The sequence below is a fragment of the Scyliorhinus torazame genome, chromosome 7 (assembly GCF_047496885.1).
Source record: "Scyliorhinus torazame isolate Kashiwa2021f chromosome 7, sScyTor2.1, whole genome shotgun sequence".
Lineage (NCBI taxonomy): Eukaryota > Metazoa > Chordata > Chondrichthyes > Carcharhiniformes > Scyliorhinidae > Scyliorhinus > Scyliorhinus torazame.
This window is the reverse complement of record NC_092713.1, coordinates 248674761-248695996: the sequence shown is the minus strand read 5'-3', so window position 1 is coordinate 248695996 and position 21236 is coordinate 248674761. Positions and strand designations below refer to the sequence as shown.

Below are 21236 nucleotides of genomic sequence, written 5' to 3'. Positions count from 1 at the left end.
GGACGCCGAGAAAGCATTTGATAGAGTGGAATGGGATTATTTGTGGGAGGTGTTGAGGAGATTTGGTTTTGGAGAGGGGTATGTTAGATGGGTGCAGCTATTGTATAGGGCCCCAGTGGCGAGTGTGGTCACGAACGGACGGGGATCGGCATATTTTCGGCTCCATAGAGGGACAAGGCAGGGATGTCCTCTGTCCCCATTACTGTTTGCACTGGCGATTGAGCCACTGGCGATAGCGCTGAGGGGTTCCAAGAGATGGAGGGGAGTACTTAGGGGAGGAGAAGAACACCGGGTATCCTTGTATGCGGATGATTTGCTACTATATGTGGCGGATCCGGCGGAGGGGATGCCAGAAATAATGCGGATACTTGGGGAGTTTGGGGATTTTTCAGGGTATAAATTGAACATGGGGAAGAGTGAGCTGTTTGTGGTGCATCCAGGGGAGCAGAGTAGAGAAATAGAGGACCTACCGTTGAGGAAGGTAACAAGAGACTTTCGTTACCTGGGGATCCAGATAGCTAAGAACTGGGGCACATTGCACAGGCTAAATTTAACACGGTTGGTGGAACAGATGGAGGAAGATTTCAAGAGATGGGATATGGTAGCCCTGTCAATGGCAGGGAGGGTGCAGGCGGTTAAGATGGTGGTCCTCCCGAGATTCCTCTTTGTGTTTCAGTGCCTCCCGGTGGTGGTCACGAAGGCTTTTTTTAAAAGGATAGAAAAGAGCATCATGGGTTTTGTTTGGGCCGGGAAGACTCCGAGAGTGAGGAAGGGATTCTTACAGCGTAGTAGGGATAGGGGGGGGCTGGCACTACCGAGCCTAAGTGAGTACTATTGGGCCGCTAATATTTCAATGGTGAGTAAGTGGATGGGAGAGGAGGAGGGAGCGGCGTGGAAGAGATTAGAGAGGGCGTCCTGTAGGGGGACTAGCCTGCAGGCTATGGTGACAGCCCCATTGCTGTTCTCACCGAGGAACTCCACCACAAGCCCGGTGGTGGTAGCTACACTGAAGATTTGGGGACAGTGGAGACGACATAGGGGAAAGACTGGAGCATTGGGGGGGTCCCCGATAAGAAACAACCATAGGTTTGCCCCGGGGGGAATGGATGGGGGATATGGAATGTGGCAAAGAGCGGGAATAACGCAACTGAAAGATCTATTTGTGGATGGGAAGTTCGCAAGTCTGGGAGCGCTGACCGAGAAATATGGGTTGCCCCAAGGGAATGCATTCAGGTATATGCAATTGAGGGCTTTTGCGAGGCAACAGGTGAGGGAATTTCCGCAGCTCCCGACACAAGAGGTGCAGGACAGAGTGATCTCAAAGAAATGGGTGGGGGATGGTAAGGTGTCAGATATATATAGGGAAATGAGGGACGAAGGGGAGACTATGGTGGATGAACTAAAAGGGAAATGGGAAGAAGAGCTAGGGGAGGAGATCGAGGAGGGGCTGTGGGCAGATGCCCTAAGCAGGGTAAACTCGTCGTCCTCGTGTGCCAGGCTAAGCCTGATTCAGTTTAAGGTATTACACAGGGCGCATATGACTGGAACACGGCTCAGTAAATTTTTTGGGGTGGAGGATAGGTGTGCGAGGTGCTCGAGAAGCCCAGCGAATCATACCCATATGTTTTGGTCATGCCCGGCCTGTTGCCTCGCAAAAGCCCTCAATTGCATCCTCTACAGGGGTTTTGGATGGGGGTGACAAAGGCGCTTTCAAAAGTAGTAGGAGTCCGGGTCGAACCAAGCTGGGGGTTGGCTATATTTGGGGTTGCACAAGAGCCGGGAGTGCAGGAGGCGAGAGAGGCCGATGTTTTGGCCTTTGCGTCCCTAGTAGCCCGGCGCAGGATATTGTTAATGTGGAAAGAAGCCAAGCCCCCGGGGGTGGAGACCTGGATAAATGACATGGCGGGGTTCATAAAGCTAGAGCGGATTAAGTTCGTCCTAAGGGGGTCGGCTCAAGGGTTCACCAGGCGGTGGCAACCGTTCGTCGAATATCTTGCGGATAGATAGATGGGGGAAAAAAGAAGGCAGCAGCAGCAGCCCAGGATTTGGGGGGGGGGGGGGGGGGATGGGGGGGGGGCGGGGGGGGTGTAGCTTGTGACAAGGCAGTTGACAATTAGGGCTAGTTTTTATTTTTGTTATTTAATATTTATTTATTTTTTGTTTTTTGTTTATATAAAATAGGTCATTGTTATCTGTATTGTTATAATGTTGTGTAAAGGATGCACAATGTACTGTGTTGGTTGACCAAAAATTCTCAATAAAATATTTATTTAAAAAAAAAAAAAATTGATACTGCAACAAAAGTACTGCAGCCAGCCTGCTCCTTCTTCAGCATGTACTCATTTTATCCATCTTGCAAGGATTAAATCGAGTGCACTCTTTGACAGATTGTGAATCCAAAACCTTTGTTCTCAAGACCAGTACTCAACAAACTCTGGGATAATTAGGTGTAGCAAAATATATCCCAGAATTTTCCTTTCAGACTTAATGGTTTGATCTTCCTTGACTGCTACTTATCTCTGTCTCTCAAATCAACAGCATTTTTTTCTATCTTAAACTGGTTGACAACCTCTCTAGCTGGAGCACCAGTGCCACTCTGTGGCTCAGCCAACTAAATCTGCAGCTACACAGTATCTGCCAAATTTTATGTAAGACGGCATTTCCTCAACAGCCTACAGACTCTGGATACTGGTAAAAGAAAGGTATGATTAGACACTGCTCAGCTGCTAACTCATATCACAGTGACGGAAAATAGTGCTGGCATTAATGATACTACTTGAATTTAATTTTGAAATGGGTAACTGCAATGATGTAAGGAAAATTACAAATTAAAACTAAAGCCTATCTGTAAACCTATTCAAGAAAGACAAATGCTTTTGCATCTGCTATTAAAAGACAAACAAACCAAGAGGTGGGGCAGAAGAGTAACATTTATAATCATGGAGACTATATAAAAACAGCAGATGGTATTGCTTAAGCTAATATGTTTCAATCATTTTCTACTCAGTGGCATCACAATTTGATTGTGCGACTTTTGGTCCTGTGTTATTAAGTATGTCTGGCAGAGACTAAACGGTTCAATAAATCATTGTACAAATCCCACTGCACAAAAGAACCAGTTAAAATGGAACCTGCACTTTGTGTGCATTTTCAATGTGCTGTCCCTCGCCATGGTTTTATAGAAAACCAGACCATGCAGTAGTAAATATACATCGAGGTCACATTTATACTATAATTATTATAAATGTTCAATTCAAATAGCTTCAGTTCAATGGAGGCGGCAGTTTGACAATGTCATTAGACTAGAATGGGGGTCGGTTTAGCTCACTTGGCTAGACAGCTGGTTCGTGATGCAGAGTGAGGCCAGCAGTGTGGGTTCACATTCCCGTACCGGCTGAAGTTATCCATGAAGGCCCCGCCTTCTCAACCTTGCCTCTTGCCTGAGGTGTGGTGATCCTCAGACCGAATCACCACTAGTCAGCGTTCCCCCTCAAAGGGGAAAGCAGCCTCTCGTCATCTGGGACTTTACCTTTTACTTTTAGACTCCTAATCCAGAGACCTAGCTAATGCTCAGGTGACACGCACGGATTCAAGGATCAAGTATGGAAACTGGTGGAATTTAAATTCAATTAAGAAATCAGGAATTAAGACCATAAGACCATGTAGCGCACAAAGACTCCGAGAGACGAATAGAGTGAAGTCGATGAGGCTTTATTAAGCGTGACTGTTCCCCCGCAGTTCAGTAGTAGACTGCCAGCGGGGGAGGACTCCTGGTACTTATACTCCGTCTTCAGGGCGGAGCTAGAGGTCAACGTCCAACCAGGACCCGGGATCTGTCAGCCAATGACATCACGGCTTCACAGTCCCACATGACCCCTAATGCATACTACCACATTCACCCCTTGTTAAAAATGAACCCGGCGGGTTGATGCTTCGCATGGTGGTAAGGGTTTACAAGGCTGGTTCTGGGAGGAAAACTTTTGCATGTTATTACAGTATGTACAAGGTTTTTTTTTGTTTCGAACTATTTACAGTAATCGTCAGGAAAAGACAAAATGTTCTCGTTAAAAGTCCACATATAGTACTGTTAGATCGACGCCACGAGTCGGTCGGGCGGTGTGGTCGTCCGTGTCGATCGCCTCGGCCCCGGTGCTGGTGGTGGTGCTTGTTCCGGTGTTGTCGTCTCCGGGAGCCTTACGGTTTCAGCTTGGGCTTCATTCCTGGTCGGGCCTGGGAGGAGGACCGATCCGCCTGGGAAGGGGGCGGTCGCGGGGTGCGGCGGTGGCAGGAAGGGGGGGGGGGTTGGGTGATTGGTGTCGGGGGGGTGTGTGTATTGCCGGCGGGCGCCAGATCTCGCAGGGAGACCGTGTCCTGTCGGCCGTCGGGGTACTCCACGTAAGCGTACTGCGGGTTTGCGTGAAGGAGGTGAACCCTTTCGACCAACGGGTCCGACTTGTGCGCCCGCACATGTTTCCGGAGCAAGATGGGTCCTGGGGCCGCCAGCCAGGTCGGCAGCGACGTTCCAGAGGAGGACTTCCTGGGGAAGACAAGGAGGCGCTCATGAGGCGTTTGGTTAGTGCTAGTGCACAGTAGTGACCGGATGGAGTGGAGGGCGTCCGGGAGGACCTCCTGCCACCGTGAAATTGGGAGGTCCCTGGACCGTAGGGCCAGTAGGACGGTCTTCCAGACCGTGCCGTTCTCCCTCTCTACTTGCCCGTTCCCCCGGGGGTTGTAACTGGTCGTCCTGCTCGAGGCTATACCGTTGCTGAGCAGGAACTGGCGCAGCTCGTCACTCATGAAGGAGGACCCCCTGTCACTGTGGACGTATGCGGGGCAACCGAACAGTGTGAATATGGTGTTCAGGGCTTTAATGACTGTGGCCGCGGTCATGTCAGAGCAGGGGATGGCGAATGGGAAGCGGGAGTACTCGTCCACCACGTTAAGGAAGTATATGTTGCGGTCGGTGGAGGGGAGGGGTCCTTTGACATCCAGACAAAGGCATTCAAAGGGGCGGGAAGCCTTAATCAGGTGCGCACCATCCGGCCTGAAAAAATGCGGTTTGCACTCTGCGCAGATGTGGCAGTCCCTTGTGACTGTACGGACCTCCTCTAAAGAGTATGGGAGGTTGCGGGACTTAATAAAGTGGTAGAACCGAGTGACCCCCGGGTGGCAGAGGTCCTCGTGGAGGGTTTGGAGGCGGTTAATTTGTGCGTTGGCACATGTGCCGCGGGATAGGGCATTGGACGGATCGTTCAGCTTTCCGGGACGATACAAGATCTCGTAGTTGAAGGTGGAGAGCTCGATCCTCCACCTTAAGATCTTGTTGTTTTTGATTTTGCCCCGCTGTGCATTATCGAACATGAAGGCTACCGACCGTTGGTCTGTGAGGAGAGTGAATCTCCTGCCGGCCAGGTAATGCCTCCAATGTCACACAGCTTCCACTATGGCTTGGGCTTCCTTTTCCACTGAGGAGTGGCGGATTTCTGAAGCGTGGAGGGTTCGGGAGAAAAAGGCCACGGGTCTGCCCGCTTGGTTAAGGGTGGCCGCTAGAGCTACGTCGGAGGCGTCGCTCTCGACCTGGAAGGGGAGGGACTCGTCGATGGCGCGCATCGTGGCCTTTGCGATATCCGCTTTGATGCGGCTGAAGGCCTGGCAAGCCTCTGTCGACAGAGGGAAGGTCGTGGTCTGTATTAGGGGGCGAGCCTTGTCTGCGTACTGGGGGACCCACTGGGCGTAGTATGAAAAGAACTCCAGGCAGCGTTTTAGGGCTTTTGAGCAGTGCGGGAGGGGAAATTCCATGAGGGCGCGCATACGTTCGGGGTCGGGGCCTATTATCCCATTGCGCACTACGTAGCCCAGGATGGCTAGCCGGTTTGTGCTAAAGACGCACTTGTCCTCGTTGTACGTGAGGTTCAAGGCTTTAGCGGTCTGGAGGAATTTTTGGAGGTTGGCGTCATGGTCCTGCTGACCGTGGCCGCAGATGGTCACATTGTCGAGATACGGGAACGTGGCCCGTAACCCGTGTTGATCAACCATTCGGTCCATCTCTCGTTAGAAGACCGAGACCCCGTTTGTGACGCCAAATGGGACCCTTAGGAAATGGTATAATCGCCCGTCTGCCTCGAAGGCTGTGTACTTGCAGTCACTTGGGCGGATGGGGAGCTGATGGTAAGCGAACTTGAGGTCCACGGTGGAGAAGACCTTATATTGGGCAATCCGATTGACCATGTCGGATATGCGGGGGAGAGGGTACGCGTCTAGTTGTGTGTACCTGTTGATGGTCTGGCTATAGTCTATGACCATCCTTTGCTTCTCCCCTGTCTTTACTACTACCACCTGTGCTCTCCAGGGACTATTGCTGGCCTGGATTATGCCTTCCTTTAGTAGCCGCTGGACTTCGGACCGAATGAAGGTCCGGTCCTGGGCGCTGTACCGTCTGCTCCTAGTGGCGACGGGTTTGCAATCCGGGGTGAGGTTTGCAAACAAGGATGGGGGTTGCACCTTGAGGGTTGCGAGGCCGCAGATAGTGAGTGGGGGTATTGGGCCGCCGAATTTGAAGGTTAGGCTCTGTAGATTGCACTGGAAGTCTAATCCCAGTAATGTGGGGGCGCAGAGTTGGGGAAGGACGTAGAGCCTGTAGTTTTTGAACTCCCTCCCTTGCACCATTAGGGTAACTATGCAGAAGCCTTTGATCTGTACGGAGTGGGATCCTGCAGCTAGGGAAATCTTTTGTGCGCTGGGATGGATGGTCAAAGAACAGCGTCTTACCGTGTCGGGGTTGATAAAGCTCTCCGTGCTCCCGCAGTCGACTAGGCATGGTGTCTCGTGCCCGTTTATCAGCACCGTTGTCGTCGTCGTCGTCTGGAGCGTCCGGGGCCGAGCTTGGTCCAGCGTCATTGAAGCCAGACGTGGTTGTAGTGGTTGAGCGTCTTCTTCGAACCCCGTGGAGCCGTCGACACTGGGGTCCGTTGTTGCCATCCAAGATGGCGTCGGGGGTGAACAAGATGGCTGCCCCCATGCATCGCACATGGCTGGGGGGTCACAAGATGGCGGCGGGGGTGGACAAAATGGCCGCCCCCATGCGTCGCACAGGTCTGGGGTGGTCCAAGATGGCGGCGCCCTTCCTCCCCTCGTGGTGGCCGGGACCCCAAATGGCGGCGCCTGCGGGTCGCACATGGGGCGCTGGGGGGGTTGCGGAGCGTTGGGAACACGCAGGACTCCCTCTTCTCTGGGGACAGCGGTGGCCGGGACCCAAAGTGGTAGCGCCGGCGGGTCATACATGGGGCGGGGGGGGGGTTGGGGAGCGTAAACGGCGTGCAGGGCTCCCTGTTCTCCCGGGACAGCGGCGACCTCGCGGGACCGGCACACAGCCGCGAAATGGCCCTTTTTCCCGCAGCTCTTACAGATCGCTGCGCGGGCCGGGCAGCGCTGCCGGGGGTGTTTCGCCTGGCCGCAGAAATAGCAGCGGGCTCCCCCGGTGCGACTTGGCGTTTGGACCGCGCAAGCCTGTGGGGTGTCCGGGGGGGGGGGGGGGAGGGTGGGTCTGTCGCGACGGGTGCGTACGGAGCCCAATGGGCTGCCGCGCGGTCGGGGTCGTAGGCGCGGGTATTTCGCGCGGCCATGTCTAGGGAGGCTGCTAGGGCCCGTGCCTCTGAGAGTCCTAGCGACTCTTTTTCTAGAAGTCTTTGGTGGATTTGGGAGGAGTTCATACCTGCCACAAAAGCATCGCGCATTAACATGTCCGTGTGTTCATTTGCGTTCACCGGCGGGCAGCTGCAGGCTCGTCCCAAAATTAGTAGCGCGGCGTAGAATTCATCTATCGATTCTCCGGGACTTTGCCGTCTCGTTGCGAGTTGATAGCGAGCGTAGATCTGGTTTACTGGGCGGACATAGAGACTTTTTAGTGCTGCGAACGCCGTCTGGAAATCCTCTGCGTCTTCGATGAGAGAGAAAATCTCCGTGCTTAACCTCGAGTGCAGGACCTGTAGTTTTTGGTCTTCTGTGACCCGGCCGGTGGCCGTTCTGAGGTAGGCCTCGAAACAAGTCTGCCAGTGCTTGAAAGCTGCTGCCGCGTTCACTGCGTGGGGGCTGATCCTCAGGCATTCCGGGATGATCCTGAGCTCCATAGTCTTTTAGTCACGCTTAATAAATTGTAGCGCACAAAGACTCCGAGAGACGAATAGAGTGAAGTCGATGAGGCTTTATTAAGCGTGACTGTTCCCCCGCAGTTCAGTAGTAGACTGCCTGTGGGGGAGGACTCCTGGTACTTATACTCCGCCTTCAGGGCGGAGCTAGAGGTCAACGTCCAACCAGGACCCGGGATCTGTCAGCCAATGACATCACGGCTTCACAGTCCCACATGACCCCTAATGCATACTACCACAGACCATAAGACACAGGAGCGGAAGTAAGGTCATTCGGCCCATCGAGTCCACTCCACCATTCAATCATGGCTGATTTCAACTCCATTTACCCGCTCTCTCTCCATAGCCCTTAATTCCTCGAGAAATCAAGAATTTATCAACTTCTGTCTTAAAGACACTCAACGTCCCGGCCTCCACCGCCCTCTGTGGCAATGCATTCCACAGACCCACCACTCTCTGGCTGAAGAAATTTCTCCTCATTTCTGTCCTAAAGTGACTCCCTTTTATTCTAAGGCTGTGCCCCGGGGTCCTAGTCTCCCCTGCTAATGGAAACAACTTCCCTACGTCCACCCTATCTAAGCCATTCATTATCTTGTAAGTTTCTATTAGATCTCCCCTCAACCTCCTAAACTCCAATGAATATAATCCCAGGATCCTCAGACGTTCATCGTATGTTAGGCCTACCATTTCTGGGATCATCCGTGTGAATCTCCGCTGGACCCGCTCCAGTGCCAGTATGTCCTTCCTGAGGTGTGGGGCCCAAAATTGCTCAAAAGTTAGTCTCAGTAGTGGTGACCATGAAACCATTGTCATAAAAACCCATCTCATTCACTAATGCCCTTTGGGAAGGAAATATGCCATTCTTACCTATTTGTCCCACATGTGGTTGACTCTTAAAAGCTCTCTGAAAAACCACTCAGTCATATCAAACTGAGGGGTGGATAATAATTTTTGCCGGGGTAGGTAAGAATTTTGGTGTGTTGTCTCGGACCACATATCTGTTTTGTTATAAAATTACCTCCCCATCGAAATAATTTTCGAATTCATGATGCGTAAGCGGTTTGTGCCAATAAAGTTTAATGCGTTTAGACATTTTTACATGACAATCACAGAGAAGCGACTGGTGAATTTGTGTTTGCCAGATTGTCCAAAAGTAAAAGATTTTTTAAAATACTTACGAATGACGATTTTATGTACAATCATGTAGCTTGCTCTGGTAATTTCATCTTGTGGTGTATATAGTCTGGTTAAAAAAAACCGCACTTTTTTCATTCGAGCAACCATCTCATGCGATTGATTGTCCAGCTTTCTCTTCATCAAACATGTTTTTATATTTGGCTGCATGTTTGCTCTCAAAGTGTCAGTTCAAATTGTATTCTTTGAATACGGTAATAATTTCTTTGCAAACTAAGCACACGGCTTTCCCAGCTTCATCCGCAAATCATAGAATCATAGAATTTACAGTGCAGAAGGAGGCCATTCGGCCCATCGAGTCTGCACCGGCTCTTTGAAAGAGCACCCTACCCAACCGCACACCTCCACCCTATCCCCATAACCCATTAACCCCACCAAACACTAAGGGCAATTTTGGACACTAAGGGCAATTTATCATGGCCAATCCACCTAACCTGCACATCTTTGGACTGTGGGAGGAAACCGGAGCACCCGGAGGAAACCCACGCACACACGGGGAGAACGTGCAGACTCCGCACAGACAGTGACCCAAGCCGGGAATCGAACCTGGGACCCTGGAGCTGTGAAGCAATTGTGCTAACCACTATGCTACCGTGCTGCCCAAGAAGTATGTTGAAGTCCATCCCTTATTAAACATTTGACATTCAGCGTCTACTATCCTCTTCTGCGATAAACTCACGTTTGGATTGTATCCTGCCACTGGAGTGCAGCAAAGGCAAATTCCTGCAAAACTGAAAACGATATAACTAATTTTCCCGCAGCTCCCATGCTAAACCATTGGCTGCTATCATTAGCAATGTAATCACAGCAACCAACCATAGGCCCGTACTCTGCATGCAGACAATGCATTGTTTTCCTTCTGTTCTTGTTTTCCTTGCCGCTAAAGTGCATTCTGATCAAAATGCAACAATCTGGTTTTTGTGTTTATCTGACCTGGCAGTCATGTCGGGCTGGACAGAAGTAATATACGAGGCGGATCCAGCCTGTGGACAATATTTTGCCCACACCTGATCAAACTGATGCAAAGCCTAAAAGGAATACAATCAAACCTAGGCACCGTAAATCACAACAGCGTGTCGACCCTGCAAAGTCCTCCTTACCAATATCTGGGAGCTTGTGCCAAAATTGTAAGAGCTACCCACAGGCTAGTCAAGCAACAGCCTGACAGAGTCATACTCACAGAATCATACCTGACAAATAATGTCACATTGGTAGACTATCAGGAGGGTATTACCATGGGAGTTCTCAACACTGACTCTACACCACATGAGGTCTCATGACATCAAGTCAAACATGGGCACAAAACCTCCTGCTGTATCCACGCAATCCAACCCCCGCCGGTTCCTGCAAGTTGATAAATCACATTGAACATTAATCGGAAGAAGCACTGAGCATGGCAAGAGCACAGAATGTACTCTGGGTGAAGGATTTCATGTCCATCACATAAAGAAGCGCAGTAGCACCACGACTCACCATGCTGGCCGAATCCTAAAGGGCATAACTGCTGAACTGGATCTGTGGGTGAAGGAACGAACAAAAGGGAAAAAATGACATGACTCTGACCTCACCAATCTACATTTCACAGATGCATCTATCCATGACAGTATTGGAAACAGTGAACGCCACACAATCCTTATAGAGATGAAGTCCCATCTTTTCACTGAGGATATTGTTATGAGCCAGGTTTTAGAGAACCCCAAAGTGTATCATGGAGTTCACCTGACCCACAACTTTTAATAGATTGTGGTATGGGGAGCACAGGCCCACTCTACAGGTGTGGTTCAGCAGAAATGGAAAAGTATTTTCTAAAGAAAATAATGTTTATTCTATGAACTCAAGTTCACCTTTTTAAAACATACAGTGAACATCTTAGCAACCATTAATTCAAATACAACCCCCAAAGAATACAACACTAAGTAATCCTTTAAGCTTTCCTTTTAACATCCATAAGATTTAAAACACCTTTTACCAGCAGCACATCAGGTTAAAGTCACTACTATTATTAGTTTTAAATCACCAGGATCGATTTGCAGTCTTTAGATTACAGAGAGAGACTCTAATACACCTTCTGGCTGTGACTGCAGCTACCCAGCTCTGAAAACGAAACTAAAACACACCCTGCAGCAAACAGCCTAAAACGAAAGTAAAAAGCTGACAGACAGCCCAGCTCCACCCACTCTCTGACATCACTGCAGTAATAAACACCCATTTCTTAAAGGTACTCTCACTACAGATATTTATATACATACCCATTTATAAACACCCATTTCTTAAAGGTACTCTCACATGACAATATCCTCCATTGTGTTGTGTGGCACTACCACTGTGTTAAACAGATCTATCAAATCAAATCAAATCAAAACAGAGCATCCATGATGTGCTATGGGTCATCATCAACAGCAGAATTATTTTCAACCACAACCTGTAACCTCATGGCCCAGCATTTCCCCCATTCTACCATTACCATCAAGCTGCGGAATCAACCCTGGCTGAATGCGGAGTGCTGGAGGGTATGCCAGGAGAAGCACCAGGCATACCTAAAAATGGAGTATCAACCTGGTGAAACCACAACAGCGAACAACTTGCATGCCAAACAGCAGAAGTAGCATGTGAAAGACAGAGCTAAGCAATCCAACAACCAACTATTAGATCGAAGCTCTGCAGTTCTGCCATATCCAGTCATGAATAGTGATGGACAATTAAACTAACAGGAAATGGAAGCTCCAAAAATAGCCCCATCCTCAATGATGAGGGAGACCAGCACATCGGTGCAAAAGACAAGGAGTGGGATTCTCTGTTTCAGAGACTAAGAGCGGGATTTTCCGTTTGCCGACACTGAAATCGCGGAACACGAGTGGGCGGAGAATAGCTTCCAACGCCAAAATCGAGATAGGCACCAGTTTGACGCCAAATTGGAATGCTCCGGATCTCCGAAAGTGGGGTAACTGCGTCGCTTGCTGCACCGGGTTAAAGTACAGTAGGCATATCATTAGCGGGCCTGACATTCTGTTCACCAGGGCCTCCGAGATTCACTGCCTCCGATGGGCCGAGTTCCTGACGGCGTGATTCACTTGTGGTCTCAAAAATCGTGAACTTAGCGTCGTGGTTGCTGAGCGAGAGAGGAGATAGGAAATGGCATGGAGTGACTGCGGGCTGCCAGCCCACACACCGGCTGTGCTGGCTGCGGTGGGGTGCCGCCTGCCAGGGTTGGGGGAGGGGGGGGCAAACAGGCCGAGCAGCCAGGGTGCGCCCTCAGGGTGCGCTCCCCCCCTCCCTTCCCCGCAGGACTGGGGTGGTGCCCAGGCACCAACCGCCATTACAGCGGTCATCTTGCTGCACACCCACTGACCATCTGCCTCGGCACCTGGTTCTACACAGTGACACCGGCCGTATGGGTGCACCCACCCCCGCACTCCACCCCCCACCACAGCGCGCCTCCCCCCCGCCCCCAAATACCCGCCCAACCAGTCGCCACTCACAGGGGGACCACCCCGGGCCACACACACACCTAGGCAGCCCCCAGTGAGGGCAGTGCCAGCCAATGATACCCCTGGCAGCAGGGACGGGCGCCAGAACCGGGGACAACGGGGGGCAGGGGTGCGGGAGACACATACGTGGACGGAGCCCGCAGTGCCAAATGGGGCCACCGTGTAGCCCATGGAACCTGACTGGGCACGTGAGTATGTGCCATGCTAACAGATTGGCCTTCCACATCCTGCAGATAATGGCGTTTGGTGTTCAACCAGCAATGCCGGCCGCCGTGGTGATGGTCGCAGCTCTGCGAGATGCCCTGCGGCCGCGAGAGTGGGGGCTGCTTGGAGAGGAGGGGGAAGCTGCAGCAACGGAGCAGGCAGCAGCCAGAGTGGGCAGCAGCGGAACAGCTAGCAGAGGAACGGGCTGCAGTGGGGCAGGTGGCGGCTGCACAGGCTGGAGGGCTGGCCGCTCAACAGGGCAAGGAGGAGGTGCAGCAAGGAGGCGCAGTGGTTAGCATTGCTGCCTCATGGCGCCAAGGTCCCAGGTTCGATCCCGGTTCTGGGTCACTGTCCGTGTGGAGTTTGCACATTCTCCCTGTGTTTGCGTGGGCTTCACCACCACAACCCAAAGATGTGCAGGTTAGGTGGATTGGCCACGCTAAATTGCCCCTTAATTGGAAAAAATTATTTGCCTATTCTAAATTTTTTTAAAAAACAGGACGAGGAGCAGGAGGTGCCAAGGGGACACCGCATCAGGTCTTGTGTGTACCAGCACCGCCTGTCATTAGAGGACCTGCCGAACCGGGCATGCTGTTGGAGACTCCGGATGAGCTGAGAGACAGTGCGACACATCTCCCAGGTGATTGCACAGCCGGCACCGCAGGGGGATGCGGTAATGGCCATGAATGCAGAAATAGCCTTTGATCGGGTGGAATGGAAGTACCTGTGGGATGTGCTGGGAAGGTTTGGGTTCAGTCAGGGATTCATGGACTGGGTCCGGTTGCTATATCAGGCACCAGTGGCAAATGTAAGGAACAACCGGGTCTGGTCAGAGTATTTTAGTCTGTGTCGGGAGATGAGGCAGGGTGTCTGCTCTCCCCACTACTGTTTGCCCTGGTCATAGAGCCTTTGGCAATGGCGCTTAAGTCATCGAACATTTGGCGGGGATAGTGAGAGGGGGGTGGAGCATAGGGTCGCGCTCTATGCGGACAATTTGCTTCTTTACATAACAGACCCGGTGGGGGGAATTGCAGGCATTACGGGGATATTGGAGGAATTTGGTCAGTTCTCAGGTTACAAATTAAACATGAGCAAGAGCGAGGTCTTCACGATCCAGGCAAAGGGGCAGGAGAGGAGACTGAGGGAGATGCCATTTAAAGTGGTGAGAAGGTGTTTTAGGTACCTGGGGATTCAGGTGGCAAGGGACTGGGGTCAGCTCCGTAAGTTAGATTTGGCAGGGCGATCGAGCAAATGAAAGGGGACTTCCGCAGATGGGACATGCTCCCGCTGTCATTGGCGGGGAGGGTACAGACTGTGAAGATGACAGTCTTCCCGAGATTGCGGATTGTGTTTCAATGTCTCCGAATCTTCATCCCTAAGGCATTTTTCAGGAAGATGAACACAGCGATCTTGGGTTTTATATGGGCTTGGAAAGCCTCGGGGGTGAAGAAGGTCCTTCTGGAACAGGGGCGCGAGGAGGGGGGCTTGGCCCTTCCGAACGTTATTAATTATTACTGGGCGGCTAATATATCGATGGTTAGGAATGGGGTAGTGGGGAGGGGTCGGTGTGGGAGCGAGTGGAGGCGGCATCTTGTAAGGGCACGGGTCTGGAGGCTCTGCTAACGGCACCTCTGCCGTTCTCGCCGGCTCGGTACTTCACAAGCCCAGTGGTAGTGGCAGCCCTGAGAGTGTGGGGGCATGGCAGTGAAGAATACAGGTAGGGAATTGAATATATGGGTGGTCAGGAGGTAGGGCGGGGGCAAGTTGGGTATGTTACTGTGAGGTTGTTGCGTGTGTCGGACCGCTCGGTCATTGAGAGTGTTAAAATAGTAAAATTATAAATGCTTCAATAAAATGTTTTCTAAAAAAAAAAGAAACCAATAATCACCACTTAAGCCCGATCTCCATACAATTAACAGGAGCGACCCCCTATCCAATGGCACCCCATGGTCTAACGGCCTCCGCGGCAAGTCGCCACGCTGGCGCCGATTAGTACTCTGTTTTAAAACGTGAAGCTGGCTGAGGAGCTGCTGCGGGGACTTGAGTAACATCTTCGCTCACAGGCAAAGAGCCCAGGGGCACTGGGGTTGCTGCCCCTGTGTTCGGCGGGGGTTGGGGAGCCACCGGGAGGCCAGCTTTGGTCAGGGTGGGCCACCACGAGGAGTGGAGGTTACGGAGCAGGGTGCGTGCGGGTTGACCGCCCATGTTCTCGGCTGGGGGAGGGGGCAGTCTAGTTGCCCGCGGCTCCACCATGCCAACCACTGGAACCTGTGTACCCGTTCTGGGACAACCCTAGCGCCTCCCGCCTGCCCCACCGATAACCATAACTCCCACTGAGCGTGGAGGCCTATGGCCGCACGGCTGAAGGCTATTGCAAATAGTGAATTTGCAAACATAGTTAAGTGAACACCTCTGCACGGTAGCACAAGTGGCTAGCACTATGGCTTCACAGCGCCACGGTCCCAGGTTCGATTCCCCGCTGGGTCACTGTCTGGGCCGAGTCTGCACGTTCTCCCCGTGTCTCCGTGGGTTTCCTCCAGGTGCTCTGGTTTGCTCCCACAGTCCAAAGACGTGTAGGTTAGGTGGATTGGCCGTGATAAATTGCCCTTAGTGACCAAAAAAGGTTAGATGGGGTTATTGGGTTACGGGGATAGGGTGGAAGTGAGGGCTTAAATGTGTCGGTGCAGACTTAATGGGCCGAATGACCTCCTTTTGCACTATACGTTCTATGTGCTCACATTTCCCAAGTGGATTCCTGTGCGTAGGAGTGCCATGCAGCATGTTGGAGGTATCGCCTAGCATCCCAATCAGACCTTGATGCCTGGACACTGCAGGAAGCAACACCATGGATGCAGCGTCCAACATCCAAACACCCAGGGGCTGGGCCCCAGCATTGTGCACATTACCACGGTCAGAGGGCGGGCGAGTGCACCAGGGAGGGGAGCTGCACCCGGTCCAGGTAATGTGTCAGGGGTGCAGGGAGTGAGGTCTGGTGAGCAGGGCTCCCCGCTGCAGCTGAGATGTGTGGGCAGGCCGTGCCGGGAGAGGGTTTGGACCCCGTGGAACTTGCCCGAGTGGTGCTGCTGGTAGGCCAGGGGCCAGACGGTGGAGAAGGTGGCGACGGCAGCGTTGACAGTCACTCGAGATGGAGGCCCACGTGCAGGGCTCCACCCCACACCAAGGACTCGGCCGCCCATCAGACCAGGGTGGGACCCAGAGGGCGAGACCGACAACAGCCCAAGGTGTAAAAGCGCCGCTGGTCCATCGAGCATATGACGGACAGCGTGTGCCACCGGCAGCTCCGCCTCAGCAAGGAGACTGTGTGGCACCTGTGCCATGTCCTTGCGGACTTGGCACCACATGGAGGAAGAGGCTATCCACTCCCGATGGCCGCAGCCCTGAACATCTACGTCTCAGGATCATTCCAGGGGAGTGGGGGACTTTGTGGCATCTCACAAGCTACAGCCCACAAATGCATCCGTGAGATCACAGATGCCCTGTTTGCCCTGGCAGCGAACTATATAAACTTTGACCTGGACCAAGCCCATCAAGATGCCCAGACAGCAGGATTCTCCGCCATCGATGGTATGCCCCAGGTCCAGGGGGTAATAGATGGCACGCATGTTGCCTTGCGCTCACCTGGCCTTCGGGGATGCTGTTCGTGAACAGGAAGAGGTTCCACTCCCTGAACTTCCAGCTCGTGTGCGACCACCAGATGCCGATCATGCACATGTGTGCATGCTTCCCAGGGACTGCGCATGACAGCTACACCCTGGGACAGTCAGACATTCTCGGCATCTTCGAGTACCACCCCAGGAAGACCGGTTGGCTCTTGGAGGATAAGGGGAACCCGCTGATGACTTGGCTAATGACGCCAGTATGGAGGCCGGTGACCGACGCGGAGATCTGATGCAATGAGGCACACGCGCCACCTGGGCTGTCACTGAGCGGTGCATCGTTCTGCTCAAAATGAGCATTCCGATGCCTCGACTGCTCTGGGTTGGCCGCTTTGTGGTGGTCTGCTGTGTCCACCAGAACCTGGCACAGCAACAGAGCGACATGCTGGAGGGACAGGGGGAAGAATATGTGGCCATCTTCGAGGATGAGGAGGGGGACAAGGAGGGGCCGGACCAGGAGGGGCTGGTGGAAGAGCCCAGGAAGTACCCGCAGGACCAGCTGGAGGATGAGGACAGGCAGCAGAGGCAAGGGTCTGGCAAGCCCGGAGGGACAGGGAGGTCCTCACTGTTGCCCACTTCACATGGGACATGGCCCCGTCCTCATTCCCCTCTCCCACCCCCCATTCCCGCCCTCCTGCACCCACCCCTCTGCATCCCCGCCTACTTCATCATCCTTCCCTCTTTCTACCTCCCTCCCCCCCCCCCCCCACCTTTCCTGCCATACAGTGGGCAGCACAATAGCACAAATGGCTAGCACTGTGGCTTCACAGCGCCAGGGTCCCAGTTAAATTCCCTGCTGGGTCACTGTCTGTACGGAGTTTGCACTTTCTCCCCGTGTCTGCGTGGGTTTCCTCCGGATGCTCCGGTTTCCTCCCACAGTCCAAAGACGTGCAGGCTAGGTGGATTGACCATGCTAAATTGCCCTTAGTGTCCAAAAAGATTAGGATGGGTTATTGGGTTATGGGGATAGGGTGGAAGTGAGAGCTTAAGTGGGTCGGTGGAGACTCGATGGGCCGAATGGCCTTCCTCTGCACTGTATGTTCTATGTTTCCACTGTGTAACATCAGTCCAGGCTGACTGGACTGTGTCGTCACAGTCTGCGAGTCACTGTCGAGGGCGGGGGCAGTGATAACCCACAGAGAGCTGAGCGCTGGTGCTCCTCTATCGATGCCATAGTCTCACCCCTGCCTGTCTGATTTGATCTGATTTAGATTTGTCACATGCACCAAGGTACAGTGAAAAATATTGTTCTGCGTACAGTCCAGGCAGATCGTTTCTTACATGAAAAACATAGGACATAATGTAAATACATAGATACAGACATCAGGTGAAGCATACGGAGTGTAGTACTACTCAGTGGAGAAGACGTGTGGAGAGATCAGTTCAGTGCATAAGAGGGTCATTCAGGAGTCTGGTAACAGCGGGGAAGAAGCTGTTTTTGAATCTGTTAGTGCTTGTTCTCAGACTTCTGTATCACCTGCCCGATGGAAGAGGTTGGAAGAGAGAATGTGGGAGGAGCCTTTGATGATGCTGCCCGCTTTCCCAAGGCACCGGTAGGTGTAGACAGAGTTAATAGATGGGAGGCAGGTTCACGTGATGGACTGGGCTGTGTTCACGACTTTCGATAGATTCCTACAGTCTTGGACCGAGCAGCTGCCATTCCAGGCAGTGATGAAGCCAGATAGGATGCTTTCTATGGTGCATCTGTAAAAATTGCAAAGTGTCAATGTAGACATGCCAAATTTCCTGAGGAAGTGTAGGCGCTGTATTGCTTTCTTGGTCACAGCTTCGATGTGGACCAGGGCAGATTGTTGGTGATGTGTACACCTAGGAATTTGAAGTTGTCAACCATCTCCTCCTCGGCACCATTGATGCAGATCAGGGATGTGTATGAGACTTGGCTTCCTGATGTCAATGGCCAGTTCCTTCATTCTGCTGACATTGAGGGAGAGATTCTTGTTGTTGCACCATGCCACTAGGTTCTCTATCTTCCTCCAGTACTCTAACGCATCGTTGTTTGAAATCTGACCCACTACGGTGATGTCATCAGCAAACTTGTAGATGGAGTTGGGAGCCGGATTTTGCCCCGTAGTCATGTGTGTGCAGAGGGACTATAGTAGGAGGTTAAGTATGCAGCATGTGGGCCTCCGGTATTGAGGACTATCGTGGAGTAGGTGTGGTTTCTATCCTTACTGATTGTGGCCTATGGGTCAAGGAGTCAAGGATCCAGTTGCAGAGGATGGAGCCAAGTCCGCAGTTTTGGAGTTTTATATGAGCTTGTTTGGGGATTATGCTGTTGAAGGTGGAGCTGTAGTCAATGAATAGGAGTCTGACGTAGGAGGCCTTGTTGTCGAAATGCTCCAGGAATGAGTGTGAGGCCGGGGAAATAGCGCTGCTGTGGACCGGTTGTTGCGGTATGTGAATTGCAGTAAATCAAGGCGTTCTGGGAGTATGGAGGTGATGTGTCTCAAAGCACTTCATGCTGAGTGCTCGCTCACACCCATCACCTGCATGTGGTGTGCCAGAGGGGAGGGGGGTCTAGAGTCCACTTTCCCGATGGTGCCGTCCCCTTCCACAGCCCTCCCACACCCTCCCCCAACACTCTCCATACTCCCAACCTACTCCCCCCCCCCCCCCCCCAATGGACTTTCATGAACCTCGACGTACTTAGCCCTCTGTGCTCTACTGGGGGGGGGGGGGTCGGAGGTCTGGTGTGAACACTCACCCGAGCTCTGACCCTCCTGGGTCCACGGGGGAACAGGGGATCAAATCTGGCCTCCAACAGTCGTCCCAGGTCTGTGTCACCAAGGCATAGGGCTGGTCTCCGTGGCGGCATGGCTGCGAGCGGAGTGGGATTAGCTGTGCAGGAGCAGTTTAAGTGCTGCTGTTAACGTGGGTTGGTGAACCTGCTCTCCATTCCAGGCAACATCCTGGTAAATCTCCTTTGCAGCTTTTCCAAAGCTTCCACATCATTCCCAAAATGAGGCGACCAGAAATGCACACAGTACTCCAAATGTGGCCGGACCAAGGTTTTGTACAGCTGCACCATCACCTCACGACTCTTGAATTCAATCCCTCTGCTAATAAACGCTAGCACAACTTAGGACATCTTCACAGCTCTATCCACTTGAGTGGCAACTTTCAAAGAGCTATGAACATAGATCCCAAGATCTCTCTGCTCCTCCAAGAACCCTACCGTCAACCCTGTATTCTGCATTCATATTTGTCCTTCCAAAATGGACAACCTCACGCTTTCAGGGTTAAACTCAATCTGCCACTTCTCATCCCAGCTCTGCATCCTATCTATGTCTCTTTGCAGCCGACAACAGCCCTCCTCACTATCCACAACTCCACCAATCTTCGTATCGTCTGCAAATTTACTGACCCACCCTTCAACTCCCTCATCCAAGTCATTAATGAAAATCACAACAGCAGAGGACCCAGAACTGATTCCTGCGGTACGCCACTGGTAACTGGGATCCAGGCTGAATATTTGCCATCCACCACCACTCTCTGACTTCTATCGGTTAGCCAGTTCGTTATCCAACTGGCCAAATTTCCCACTATCCCATGCCTCCTTACTTTCTGCATAAGCCTACCATGGGGAACTTTATCAAATGCCTTACTAAAATCCATGTACACTACATCCACTGCTTTCCCTTCATCCACATGCTTGGTCACCTCCTCAAAGATTTCAATAAGACTTGTAAGGCAAGACCTACCCCTCACAAATCCGTGCTGACTATCCCTAATCAAGCAGTGTCTTTCCAGATGCTCAGAAATCCTATCCCTCAGTACCCTTTCCATTACTTTGCCTACCACCGAAGTAAGAATAACTGGCCTGTAATTCCCAGGGTTATCCCTAGTCCCTTTTTTGAACAGGGGCACGACATTCGCCACTCTCCAATCCCCTGGTACCACCCCTGTTGACAGTGAGGATGAAAGGATCATTGCCAATGGATCTGCAATTTCATCTCTTGCTTCCCATAGAATCCTTGGATATATCCCGTCAGGCCCGGGGGACTTGTCTATCCTCAAGTTTTTCAAAATGCCCAACACATCTTCGTTCCTAACAATGATCTCCTCGAGCTTACCAGTCTGTTTCACACTGTCCTCTCCAACAATATGGCCCCTCTCATTCGTAAATACAGAAAAGTACTCGTTCAAGACCTCTCCTATCTCTTCAGACTCAATACACAATCTCCCGCTACTGTCCTTGATCGGACTTACCCTCGCTCTAGTCATTCTCATATTTCTCGCATATGTGTAAATGGCCTTGGGGTTTTCCTTGATCCTACCTGCCAAAGATTTTTCATGCCCTCTCTTAGCTCTCCTAATCCTTTTCTTCAGTTCCCTCCTGGCTATCTTGTATCCCTCCAGCGCCCTGTCTGAACCTTGTTTCCTCAGCCTTACATAAGTTTCCTTTTTCCTCTTAACAAGACATTCAACCTCTCTTGTCAACCATAGTTCCCCTCACTCGACCATCTCTTCCCTGCCTGACAGGGACATACATATCAGGACATGTAGTA

General features: G+C 52.0%; 1 protein-coding gene across 6 annotated transcripts in view; it reads right to left on the bottom strand.

Annotated features, from left to right (window-relative positions):
• The window catches only part of LOC140426938 (PH and SEC7 domain-containing protein 2-like), a 294703-nt gene that overhangs the window by 165477 nt on the left and 107990 nt on the right, over nt 1–21236 (bottom strand). For 4 of the 6 annotated variants that reach the window (XR_011948349.1, XM_072512238.1, XM_072512237.1 and 1 more), the window contains one exon: nt 10812–10853. The exons of the other annotated variants lie outside the window; for them this stretch is intronic. Coding sequence is in view for 3 of the 4 variants with exons in the window: in XM_072512238.1 (XP_072368339.1) it covers nt 10812–10853 (42 nt within the window). In the remaining variant the exon portion in view is untranslated. The remainder of the gene's footprint in view (nt 1–10811; nt 10854–21236) is intronic. 6 annotated transcript variants of the gene reach the window in all.